The sequence below is a fragment of the Necator americanus genome, chromosome I, assembly GCF_031761385.1.
Source record: "Necator americanus strain Aroian chromosome I, whole genome shotgun sequence".
Taxonomy (NCBI): domain Eukaryota; kingdom Metazoa; phylum Nematoda; class Chromadorea; order Rhabditida; family Ancylostomatidae; genus Necator; species Necator americanus.
Window position 1 is genome coordinate 5,244,011 of NC_087371.1, and position 13,659 is coordinate 5,257,669.

The 13,659-nt window shown below is 36.6% G+C and overlaps 2 protein-coding genes across 4 annotated transcripts in view; one reads left to right on the forward strand and one right to left on the reverse strand.

The window, feature by feature from the left end:
• RB195_004549 (uncharacterized protein) overlaps positions 1 to 13,659 on the reverse strand; it is a gene marked incomplete at both ends in the record, with an annotated part of 48,828 nt that overhangs the window by 26,466 nt on the left and 8,703 nt on the right. For 2 of the 3 annotated variants that reach the window (XM_064182443.1, XM_064182442.1), the window contains one exon: positions 4,997 to 5,146. In XM_064182443.1, the coding sequence (XP_064033708.1) occupies positions 4,997 to 5,146 (150 nt within the window). Of the gene's footprint in view, positions 1 to 4,996; positions 5,147 to 7,891; positions 7,928 to 13,659 lie in introns of those variants that run through there. The other variant, XM_064182441.1, reaches the window with a different exon arrangement.
• On the forward strand, positions 8,012 to 8,662 carry RB195_004550 (uncharacterized protein; the record flags this gene model as incomplete). The annotated part of the gene is made up of 1 exon (XM_064182444.1): positions 8,012 to 8,662. One exon carries the CDS (start codon positions 8,012 to 8,014, stop codon positions 8,660 to 8,662), a length of 651 nt encoding a protein of 216 aa, XP_064033711.1.

Genomic DNA, 13,659 nt, shown 5'->3' on the forward strand with positions numbered 1-13,659 from the left:
CGGCAAATTTATCATACAGTCGTTGCCAGAATTATATAGATTGCTAGGATTTCGACAATTTTCCGGCATACATACAAATATTCCAAAACAACTCGCCAACTGAAAATCTTTGCTCATTTTTGATTTTCTTTTTCTAATGACGCACCTATGTGTGCTTTGAAATAAAGAAATACACAATTAAATTGCTCGTATTTGTGGAATTATTTCCACAGGACACGCAAGAGATCTGTTAGTTAGAATATTCCTTTGTATTCCGAAAATTTATACGTCTCCTCTGTTCTTGCAACATTTTCCTCCGAATGAAACAACTCCATTTTTATTTATTTTTTCACTTATTTTATTTTTCCTCGTTGAACATAAAAACATTCTTAAAGGCATCACTCCACGAATCTGAGGTGGTACGGATTTCAGGTGGAGTATTCCCATAAGGGATGGGAGACTATGGAGAGAGAGGGTGATTCCGTCCATTTCTTCCTAATTGCCTTAAAAAACGGCTCGGAAAATACGGCTTCGAGCGTTCCGGCGCGCCATTTTCTACAACGAGTTCGATTGGAGCGCGCCAGAATCACTCCCCTCTCCATTGTCTCCCATCCTGTATACGAATATACTCCACCTGAAATCTGCACCACCTCAGATTCGTGAGGGTGATGCCTTTAACATGGATTTCTTGTCGCCGCACTTGCATTGCGGCCGTCACAAGCAACTACAACGCAATATTTTCAAACCAATAGAATCAGTTGGCCCGAGTCCAAATGGGTTCTTCAGTTTTTATCCGCTATCTTTTTCCAGTTTTTCCCTACGCATAGCCTCATAAATTTTCTTCTTGCGAAAAACGTTGCGCTGGAAAGCTGCGATGGTGGGACCGCCGCGTTCTGTAGTGAGGAAAATGAGATGAGAATGATTGGTGATGATCTGCGAAAAAATTCAACTTTTTCGAAAGAAAACTTTGTTTTTTCTGGGTAAATTAAGACTACTATATGTCAGTCACCTTACATTAATTATGATGCATGATAATATTTAAAAATTGCACAATTAATCATCATTCTCACTTCATGTTCCTCTCAGGAAAACCCATCTCCTCATTTTCCTCATTAATGTACATCAATTATTCACGAATATCCCCATGAACATGAAATTCTCTTTCTTGCTCTTTTTTACCACTTTTTTTTCTAGGAGTAGTTATTCTTCAAACGTAGTGGGAATGACTTCAAAAATGAATGCGAATGATGAGCCTACGAATCCCTCAGGGCATAGAAAGTACTAGAAATGAAAGTTATGCTTCGAAATGTAAAATGAATTCAAAAAGGGCAAATAAATTATGTACGAGGAACGACTCAGAGGGAAATTTCGCGGAAGGACGGCAAAAACATCCAGACCCATCACAAAAAGAAAGTACACATAATAGAATAACATAATAGACATACATATTACAGCTGGAATTTTCTAGAACATCTGAAACTTGAGTTAAACGTATGAATGTTGAAATAATTCTTGGAAAAGTACAAATAGTATATAATTATGGTGTTATCACGTTTGGAAAGAAGGGAATTCAAGAATTTTTGCAAAATGTAATCATTTGATTCAAAAAGAAAATCCTTCAGAAAAGTTACTCATTCACAAAATATCATGGAATATAAAAGAACGTTGTTGACCGGTGGAAAAATAGTTTAAAACTTATCTGCAGTGATCGTAAAGGGTCCCATTCATGAATTTTTACGAAAATTAGAGTGTTTTTGTAAATATATCGAAGATACTTTGGGAAAAAAGGATTCTAAATCACAATAGACGCGATTCTTCCCATAAATGTCCATATTCCCCAGAAAAATTAAAAATTTTGGAACAACGTCGGATCAAGAGAAGCACTTCTTTTCACAACGAAGTTCCTTTACCTCTTTAATCGAAAATCTGAGTGTTTTTTTTTTGCTTTTTTTGAAGAGCCAAATGGCGTTTTTTAGGAATGATGTTACTCTTTTTAGTGTTTTCTCGTGTTATGATAAGTCTCTGTTCAAAATAGTTATTCCTTTACAAGAGATTTTCGTTCTCGTGATAGTTTTCCAATATCACTAGTAAATCTTTTCGTCAGACAGAAAAAAAAGAGGATCAAGGAAATTAGAGAATCATCTTCCTAAATTTTCGGCCATATCCATACATACTTATTGTGTATCCGTATTTAGCATGATATCCATATTTCCAGGAATCCGAAGAAGTGTGGTTTCATTTTGAAGTCTCGTAGCAGAATCTCTTGTTTTCGTTTCCAGAAATTCAAAGGGAAGCGGTAAAATTTCCTGTACGTTCCTACATACTCTGTATGGACTAGATATGTAGGATTAATCCTTGCTATTCTATTTTTAGTGATTTTTTTGCTCTGTATTTCTTGAATACGTTAGAAATCGTTAAATTAGTTAACGTTTGTGATTTTGATCCAGAATCTACCACTGATTTTGAAACAATAAGATTAAGTCTCCTTTAAAGCATATAAGGCCAAGCATTACATAGTATAGTATCCCTTATTTTCTCAAAATAAAGGGAAAAATTCGTTCAAAGTGTGAAAAATGTTCTTTTTTATTCTTTTTCCAAAAATCTCTTTCACTTTGCTGGTAAACTTTTTTCCTTTTCCCAAAAATGTTTCTTTTCCCGAAAATCAACTCCCCATGATAAAAAAAAATACTCCTAACGGTGAAGATGAAAAAATTATCCATTATTCATTATATTTTATTTATTCACATTAAAAATGAAAAAAAATTATTCTCAAAAAAAATTAATCGGATTTTGCGATGCGACAAACTCTTAGGAACCTAATGGGGATTTCGTAGAGTCTTTTTCTCACACAAATCCCAGGTTGATGTCCAGATCCCAATAGAAAACCTCCTATTTGACAAAGCAGCACAAAATATTTGAATTCAGTGCTGTGTGTGTGTGTGTGGTGTGCGTCTGTGGATTAAAAGGAGACGACGCGGAATGTGGTATTGATGGAAACCACACACCACTATAGGCAACAGTGGCCGCTTGGCAGCCGGAAATTAATTGAAAAATCAGAAAATCGTCGGCGACAGACGACGAAATTCGTCGATCAGAAATTAATTTCTTTAAAACTACAATCAATTTCTTCTAATCACAAAAATTATCCATGAATTTTATGAATAGCATCTTACGAAAAATTTAGAAAACAAAAAGTTTTCGTTTTATTTTTTGAAATCGAATTCGAATTCCCCTAATTTTACGTACACCAGGATTTGATATTCATGAAAATATTTGAGAAGTACAGCTAAATTTTTCTTATACCCTTCAGTAAATTACGTACATATATACAGTATGTGAATTTTTTTAAATGCATTTACGTCAGCACGTTTATTCCCATGTGTAATCATATCCGCCAACAACCGAATAATGAGTGAGAAAGTCGAAAGCGGAAAAAACTCTGAGAAAAAGAAAAGAAAGGAATTTGAGGCTACGTACCGCTTCCCAAAAATCCAACAATTGATAGGTAACACTACCAGAAAAAGCAGAAAATCAATTGAAAAATCAAAACCTACGACGACAACGAAATCCGTCAATCAGAAAGTTATTTTCTTTAGAAACAGAAAAGAAAAGTTGTGTTATCGAAAATTCCCCTAATTTCTCTATATCATGGGTTTTCATCCGGGGCCAGTGTTATCAATAACGGTGATCTCGTTAATGAGGGAGATTTGCGGTGAAGAAATTCAAAGTAAATTTCATAAACCATACCATTAAAAATATATTATTCATTAAGAAATATTATTCAATACTAACAATCATTAACCCTATGACGACAGCGCGGCTCAACCTAAAGCGATTATTTTTCATGATTTCATAATTTTTTGAAATGTTCCTAATTCTTGATAGATTCAATATTTTCTACTACAGTAGAAATAAAACTCGTTAGAGTCGAATGGATTTTCCCACTCTACAGATAAGCAAAAATCCGCGCTATCGTCAAAGGGTTAAGAAATTCCCACGAAACGGGGGAAAAAAAGAAAAATAAAGACAAAAATAAAAGTGATTCTAGACGCCTCAACTTCTAACAATTAAAAGTGTTTTTGTTATTGTATTATTATTGTTGTTATTGTTGTTAAAAGCATTTTTCTTAAAAAAGTTCTGGTGTTTTTTTTGTCGCAAGCAAGAGGAATATGGTAAAATAAATAAAATAACTAAGTGAGTAAATAAAAGCAATAAGAGGCAGAAACACCGGATATGTATGCAGAAAAAAATTATGAACTATACATGAAAGTTGAAATAAATAACTTCTTTAAAAAAAAGAACAGCACTGAAAATTGTGACGTCGACAATCGTGGAGTTGGTCCCGCAATGAATTAACGCAACTGTATGCCTACATAGTTGATAATATTGGAGCCGACTAATAGAAAGATTATAAGTGACAAGTGAGTGAGCCGACTAATAGAAAGATTATAAGTGAATCAAAACTGATCCTTGCAGAAAGAGCCAGAGCCAAAAGTCAAAAATACTAGTTAAAATTGTTATTCTATTTTTAGAAGAGAATCCACAAGGATAAATTCACAACAAAATAGTCGACCAGCCATAAACACTATGTAGTTTTTATACGCCGAAAACAAGTATTCAACGAAAATATGAGACGAAAAAGTTAGGAAATTAGGGCTCTTAAATATTTTTTACATTTCTTAAACTAAAATTTACATTGTTTTTTAAGTATTAAATATTTCTATAAATAACTATTTAATTCCTCCCTGTTAATTAGTTGTCGGAAACGGGGAAAGTGTGAAAAAAAAAACACAAAACTGTTAGTAATTTGAGAAAAGGAGTAATTTAAAGAAGATTATGCAGGGAAGGAAATAAGAGATCAAAATTGTGTTGGTTCCAAAAATAGCTCCCCCTACTTCTGAAAACAAATTTATGCCTTATGAATTCTCCGAAAAAAAAGAATCTGATGGCGGTGAAATACAAAAACGAAGGAAGAAAAGGATTCTGTTCGGCTAATAGCCAGCCCGATATCACCCACCTTATCCCCAAATAATGTCCTCGCTGAATGCACTTTCCAATAACCAGCTTGCACCCGGAAGTGTAACTGATGAAAATGTTTCTCTAACGGAGTGACACCGAGTTGTGGTGGCGGCGATACGGCCGGCCGATTCGGCACCATCGACAGCTCCTGAAAACGATGTCGTCATAGGAATGTTCCCGAAAATTCTGGATTAATGCAGCTAAAAGCAGCCTAGAACTATATTTAGAGAAAGGAAACCACATAAAAATGATATTGTTGGTTTTCGTGGATCCGCATGACTCTCAGGGAGCTCTAATTGCTCGATCGGTGAGTGTACACACACACGTAATCGGATAGCATTCGGATTCACTGTGGATCGACCAATATTACGGGTCTAATTTCCGCTATTTTCGTCATAGGACCTTATGGGATGATTTTTGTGCCAAAGTTCTTTTCTTCTTTCTCTTCCATAATCTTGTTTTTTCCCTTTTGCCCAAAAGTCCTTCTTATATACTACGATATGTAAAGAATAGACTATAATATAAGAAATATGGAAAAAAAGAAATTAAAAAAAAATACATATGATGGGGACACTATAAAAAACAGTATTCGTAATATATTGTTTTTTTTCTTATCGCTTTTTCGGAATTTTTGTTTTTTTAAATGTTTTTCTAACCCTAAACTTTTTTACGTAGCAGAAAAAAACCAGGAAACGGTAGAATTCAGTTCCAAAAGTCCTTATATCTGAAATTCGGACATGACGAAAGAATTAATACAAGGATGCCTGATTAGAACCACGGCTACATCCAAGTGAGTAGCAGCGAAAGAAAATAAAAGGGATTTCTGTTTGCTTCTATTCAAAAAAATTTTTTTTTGTCTAAAGAATAAAATTTCTCGCAAAACCAGGAGTTCTTGCCACGTTTTCCAAAATCCGATGTGTTTAGAGTCTGACGTGCGAAGTCCGTGATTACGAATTCGACAAAAATGACGCCTAAGCACATTAAAAATACAGCAGAATTTTCACACGTACGCTTTTGTACTCTATGTGGACATTAATTATTACTGTGGATAGATGTGCTCGGAACTAGACCGTTTTCTGTAAATAACTGTAGTTTGCGAGCACAGACAGTAAAAAATATAGCACATAGGTTAAAAATCTGAAAATTAAAATTAAAATTTCAAAATTTAAAATTGAGTATAATTATCATTATCGTGGAACTTCAACGAGACCATATATGAAGTGTATTTTCTAAGGATTTCTAAGGATCCCTTGGTTGGATGATCAATCCCATCGGGACCCAGCAACGCATTCGACTTCAATTCAGAGTTTTTTTTTTCTGAGTTTCAGAAGTTTTGTTGGCTTAGCGCGGTCCCGAACCTGAAATGGCTGTACAGTCGTAGCTGAATGATTTTATTCGTATCTTTTTTTATTGGTTGGCTTGAGCTGTGGCCGAGATTGCTATTGATATTTATTAAAAGCCAACGTTTTATTATTTTTTCATTTTTTAAAGTCATCTGTGCGAAGTGTGAAAAAGCTGACTAAATTCTAAAATAAACCTTAAACTCATCTGCTCCTCATAAGCATGCAGCGGCGAAGCGGCGGCGAAAAACAAAAAAAAAAAACTGTAGCCGTAAATTAGGCAGTAAAATTGAATAACTGCAAGTGCAGCCTGCAATTGCAGACAAACACAAACAACTTGAAAGTGATCCGATACACGGATGAATGGACACCAGAAATTTTTTCGCCCACACAATTTTATGTAGATTTTTAGAGAAGACTATCCTCACTAAAATGCTCACTTCTACAATTAAAAAAAATTAAACAAATTTTTAGAAAAATTGAAACTAAAACAAAAAAAAACACTACGTCATTAACGTATCATATGTATCATCGTCTAAGATCAGAGATACAGCGCCTTTTCCGTTGCATTTTCGTGTGGTGTCCACAGCTTTCCCAACATTTCACCCAGAATCGATTTCTTCTCCTCATATGAAAACTCGAAATTGAAATTTCGAGCCCACTATCTTCAAAATTGATTCTTTCAATTGAATTTATGTCATTTCTAATTCCACCGTTGAGAGAAATCTCCTATAAATTCCCTACAGAGACACGTGCTTGTATGTAGTGAAGTGTGTAGTTGCGGAAACACATATGAGACGTTTCCAGTTATTATATTTTCATCACTTTAAGTAGCTATTGTTAGATTAGTTCGAGAAAAAGAAAAAGAAAAAAAACAATGTCGTTGATCCCGTGGAGGGACCTTAATAAGATAATAATAATGAGATATAATAATAATAATAATTAATATGATGAGAATCCAGCGCTTCTCGCGGATAGAACGCTGGAAATTAGTGTTTAGAAAAAAAAAGAAAAGTGAAAAAATAGGGTAGGAAAAAGCAGAGGCGCAGAGCGATGTTGCACCTCTTGGCCCACTTGAATCGACCCTAGCTCACGAGCGTTCAGAACAGCCATAACACACATACTTTTAATGTTCTCCAGAAAAAAAAGTGAGGATTCCCAAGTTCTGGGCGTTCGTCCGATGTCGACGACGTCACAACGATTCTCTTAACTGGACTCACGACACATTAATTATTTATTAAGGACGCACTACCCCACGCAATTCTTAGGCGCAAAGTGTCTGTCGCACTGAGGACGGAATCAGCACGTTAACTAGCTATGAATATGAAAAATCTATCTTCAATCAATTTAAGGATACGATGGAAAAGTCTTTTCGCCACTCCGTCATATTCACTGCCTCAGTATCCTGCACACTGGGCCCTGTCGTCTCAGACATCGGACGGTGATGGCGACCGGTGAGAGGCGATCAAATATCAGGTTGCTCAGGACGCCACTGATTCTGGACCAAGGCGACACACGCACGCTATGGAGACTGTCTCTGACTGTGTACTTACAACACGAGAACAGTGTCCACAGACGCTGACCTGCATGCCCTTCTCGGAGCTACAGAGCGTATTAAATTTCACGCGATTGCTCTGCAGGAGACCAAGTGCAGAAGGAGCGACGTACGACAGATGAATGACGGTACACTCGTCATTCGTGGACAGAAGCTGCTTCATTGGTACTGCTCGAAAAAGAACCATCGTTCTTTTCCGAGCAGTATCAATGGAGCAGAAACTATGCTCAACGAGTTGAACGAAGCAGGGAAGAGAATAGGACTGCGCATAAACAGAAAGAAGACACAGCTCATGAAGAACGCCTACTGCGAGGACGGAGAAGTACAACTTGAAGGCTTCCAAATCACAGGAAACTTCGTCATACGTATACCTTGGACGTTCTATGAGCATGGAAAACGACTTGAAGAACTAAATAGAAGAATGAGAGCAGCATGGGCAGCATTCGCAGCCACCAGGGAAGCTACTGATCAACTGACGGACCAAGATTTTCGTGCCCATCTGTTCGACTCGACAGTTCCTCCAGCGTTCTATTACGCAGTGGAGAAGTGGGCAGACACCGCTGCCACGTCTAGAAAGCTACTTACTACCTACAGAGCCCTTGAGAGATGCCTTCTGAAGTCTAACCGGCGCACACAACACCTAGCCGGTCTTCGCAGCTCCGACTTGAGAGGAATGTCCCGTCTTAGCGACCCAACGGAATTTATATCCAAAGCAAAACATAGATGGGCCGGTCACATCATGAGAAGAATCGACGATATATGGACTTAAAGAACGCTACGGTGGATCTCAAGAAATGCTAAAAAAATCTAAACAGATGGACCAGCTCAGAAACTCAGCTAGATACGGCTCAAAGACCTCGTCAACGTCACTCACGAAACTTGAGAACATCTTGGATGACAATGCCGGAGGAACGAAACGAGTGGAAGAGATGCTGGGACCCGCACGTCCAGTGAAGGCGTGCCATCTAAGTATCTAAGTAAGTAAGTGCCGGATTTCGACGGAATTTCTAATAATACTCTTAATAAATGAGAAATTCCAGTATGCAATATCCAATATCCTTCTCATTCCTCCAATTGATGCAGTTTTCTTCTCAGTTTTTCACCCTAATCATCAATGTGCGAGGAAATTGAGAAAAAAAAACCTGGAACTTGGAAAAAAATCAATTTCCAATGTGGCAGCACGAGCAGCTTGTTACAAATTCGATTTCGCAAAAAGAAGCGCTATGAAAACGAGAAAATTTTCGATGAATACCATCCCTTGGGTCTCGGTTTTTTTTTTCAGCAAAACGCAGACGGAAGCGCTTCAAAGTGGTCGTTTTCGACAATAATGGCTGCTGTGCCGGAAGAAGAGGATGGTGGTCGTCATGCAAAGTGATTGCTCAGAGAAGTCGCCTGATGATACATACTGGCTGGTGCACAAAGATTACAAAAAAAAAACCCTTCAATTTAGTGATGTTTGCAAATTTTAAGAAAAAAAAACAAAGAAATATTTTCTAATAAAGCATAAAATTTCGATCCAAGAAGCACTTATTGGCATTGGAAAATTACAAAAAGCATCGAAAAAAGACAAATGAACCTAATTTTAGTTCTTTCCGCGGAAACTTCCTCTATTACAAGTCATTGAATTCAGTATACAGCAACTGAAAAGGAAATGGTAGGATTTGTTAGTCCAGGCCACCACCATAATCCGGATTATCGCCAATCAACAACTAAAACTAAAATAACCAAGATAAAATACAATATATTACTAAGTTATTATTTAAAATTAGGAAATCTATGAAAAAAAATTTAAAATTCAGGAATAAGTTAATTTAGATAGTTCTTATTATTTATTCATAAATTTAGATTATTTCAACTATTGTAAATCCGAAGACGAATTGATCGAAAGTTTTAGCGAAGAATTTGTTGTAGTGAAGCACTCAACGGGTTCAGTTTTTGTAGTCGAAAAAACAATAACAAAAACATTACCTTGCTACATAAACAGTCCTTACATTACCAAGAACCTTATCGCAAAAATATTTACTGCTCATAATGCACCTCTTAAGTACCTCAAGGTACCGCGACAGGACACGTGCGCGCGATCGCGAGCGGTTGCGTGCGGCCACGTGGTGGCTGGTAACGTGAGTCCATGTGTTAAGAAAATTTCAGGTATTTTGCTTAATGAAACCACTTTCATCTCCAAACGAAATGGACATTAAATGGAAATATGTTCAATATATGCATTTACGGACTTCACCAATTATTTAAAACTACATTTTTCCTATAAAATGTCCCGTGGCGCGGAAACTTCAGAAGGTTTGGTATTCTGGAATTTTTTTCTGTTAGAAAATTTTCTCTACCATACAATACATCAATTCTAGCAGTGATGACAATAATTTTTTAAAATAAAGCCATAAGGCCAACAAAAATCTTTCACTGCACTATTTTTCCAAACTGTTCTCGAATTGTTTTCAAATTTTTAAAATCATTTTTTTTTCAAACAAAAAGCATAACTGTAACGCTGCAAAAAGTGTAATATACACAATGTATTCAAACAACAAAATATTCTTTTCTCATATATGGAAAATTCTGTATTTGGAATATGAAAGATTCTCTTCATATGGAATAGTTATGAAATTGCATTAAATGCAAAAATACACATAATTATACATGAGAAGTGTCCTTTAAATGTCACTGCGTTGCTATGCGCTTTATATTTGCAGAATTAAAAAAAGTTTGTGTTCAGCTTTCTATAAGTTCAAATCAACTACGGTTGTCAAGGGTTACGATGGTGCAGCACCGTACCATGCTTGAAAATTAGCACGTTTACCCCACATTTCTTGATTATTTTCTCACGGAAATAAATATGGCAATGTAATTATTTTCTCATAAATATCCATTACAATATTTATAGTTAGATTAGTGTGGGAACCCAGTAAGTGGGAGGTTCGGCTGTGGTTGCATGGCCATGGATGGTTCGAAACCGCTCTGCAGCCATCCATGCCCCTAATTCTGAGGTCGATAAATTAGTTCCAGAGTTATTTGCGAGGATAAAAACCCCGACGTGACGTATTCAAAATCCTTTGAAATTGGACGCGTTAATGAATCGAAAATGAATTAACAAACGCTAGACACATTATTCTTTTAGAACTTAATGTGTCCTTAATAATTAATTTATTTTATTTTTTTAGTTCTAATTTTTTCGTACCATTCGATTAGCGAAAAACGTGTGAAACAAGAACAATATCCACTTTTCCTTCGTTTACGACAAAACAGAGACCCTACGGTCCTTAAAAACTGCGACAGACGTTTCGCCGTAAATTAAAAGACTCGTGATAGTTCTATTGAAATGGCACGTGTTTATACTTTTCAAGCGAGAACGTAACGGCTGCACCCGACAGTCCAGACCACAGCGTAGCCATAACAAGCGCAGACGTTGTCCGTCTGTCGTAAGCTTTAGGCGTAAACGCTGGAAATTACAGCGTAGAACATGGACGGCAGGTGTTTAGCAATTCATTTAATTTAACGCCTACCACAAAAAGGGCACACTTTCCTGATTCAGGGGGCACGGAGGTGGATCTTTTACAACTACCGTACTCTAAGGATCCCTTCAAATACGGGTTTCTATGGACAAATATTGGTTGGATGTGTTGTGTGGATACGTCAAACTTACGTCATTACCTTACATTCTCTTAATGTTGTTCATTGATTCGTTTTGTTTTTTTTTTCTAGTTTTTTTTTGCAAAAGTATGACAATCAGTCAAGAGGAATGCCCTTTAGGAGAATGAAAGCGATTACAAAATGTATAACAATCACGGTAGCTTTTTTTTAGATTCATAATTACACCAACGTCAATAGACGTCAACAACCGTAATAGTTTTTTTATACGTGTTCATTCTACGCGTTTTATCTTTCAAAATGACGTTTCGCCGTAAATTAAAAGACTCGTGATAGTTCTATTGAAATGGCACGTGTTTATACTTTTCAAGCGAGAGCGTAACGGCTGCACACAACACTCCAACGTTCCCTCGAAAGATCAACCAACGAGCAACTTAGAACAGTCAAAAAAAAACGACTGTGATATATGTGAAGCCTATTTTTCTCAGCACGATTTCTAGCACACTGTGAATATTTCGCACGACTAAACCTGTTAAATATACGGAGCAAGATAGAGATAACCTACTATAGGGGAGACTCATAGCTACCCGAAAAATATCCACTCCTGGCCCGTCGTTTTTCGTGGATATAGAAATTATGAGTGGGAAATGTTTAGAATTAAAGCCTTTTTCTTTTCTTCCTTCGTAAATGCAGGAAACCGTATACACCAAGGCATAGCGTCTTCTGCATTTAACTGCTTAAGACAGCGTACCACGAAAGTGACGCAATTGTGGAACCCGTGAAAAAATACAGGGTTCGAAGTGAAGATCGCGAGCCTAAACGGGACCCAGTGAATTCCCCTTAATTGTCCCTGAAAAAAAGGGCATGGGAACGGTATGGTGTCGCTACGAGGCAGAAGGTGCCATTTGTACACGGCCCGGTCCCCTTATGAGCCTATTCATTCGTTCTGCTTGAATAAGCTGCTGAAGAGATGTCATTGATCTTCGGCCGCTCGCTCGTGACCGCGGCGCGTGTGCGAGGGTGGAGCGATCGTACAGGCATCTCGTAGGAACAGACGCTGTTTCCCATGCCGTTTTTCACGAGAATCTGGTAGAGTCGAGCGGGGCATTACTCAATTCGTAATCTACACTACAAACCTTAACTTTTCCCTCAGGTTTCCCAACTATCATTTCCATGATACTTTGTTTTTAAATAACAATTTTCCGCTGCTGAAAATCACCTTAGTGAGGGATGAAGCAGCGGAAATATATTCTTCATCAACGATAATCAGATTACTACAAAGTTTCTGCCTTACTGGAATCTTTGTAATAATCTGATCATCAATTCCTGAGATTCAAAGGCCTTCCTCTTACAACTGGCCAGATTTTTACATTGCAGTATGAGAACATCGAGAAAATTCATAAAGCATGTAATTCGTAGGGAAATGCTGCTCTACCGAGAAACCTGAGAAGGATACCAAGTCCAGTATTCATTCGCACCCTTCAGTTTCTCGATATAACATAAAAAACGCAATTATTGATAATAATTTTTCACATTATAATTCTATATGATTTATATATTTACAATTTATGAGTCTGAGGTCGTGTAGTGCTTAATATATACGTAATGAATGTTTTTTTACTCATCATAACTACGTGAACTGGTGAAAATTTGCAAATATAAGCGATGAATATGAAATTGCTGTGTTCCATTGCACTTTTCTTAAATTAACATCGATAATATTTGGTGCTTTTAGGGTTCTCATATTATGCGATCAAAAAAGTTTGAAATTCAAGACAGCAAGGTTAGAATCAAACCGGGTAGAGTCGGCCTTATTTATACACGTAGAGTCAAAGACGTAATATTAATCAGAAATACTCTTTAAATTATTCATAGTAGTAAGTTGTCATGAAAACATCGAGAGAATGGCAGGGGAAAAAATACATCTTTGAGCTTCCTCAACCTCACAATTACTCAAAAAATCCTAAAAGAAAAAAATGAACCAATTGTATGGAAGAAATTAATGTTTCTAATTTTATTTCAGAAAAAAAAACAAAAAAAAAACAACAGAAAAAAACGAGGAAGTCATGAGAATGCCTAATCAACCACGACAGCAAGATTATAGATATTTTCTGGTGTACCCTTATCACTTACACTGACTGGTGAATATTTTTCATTTTTCATTCTTTT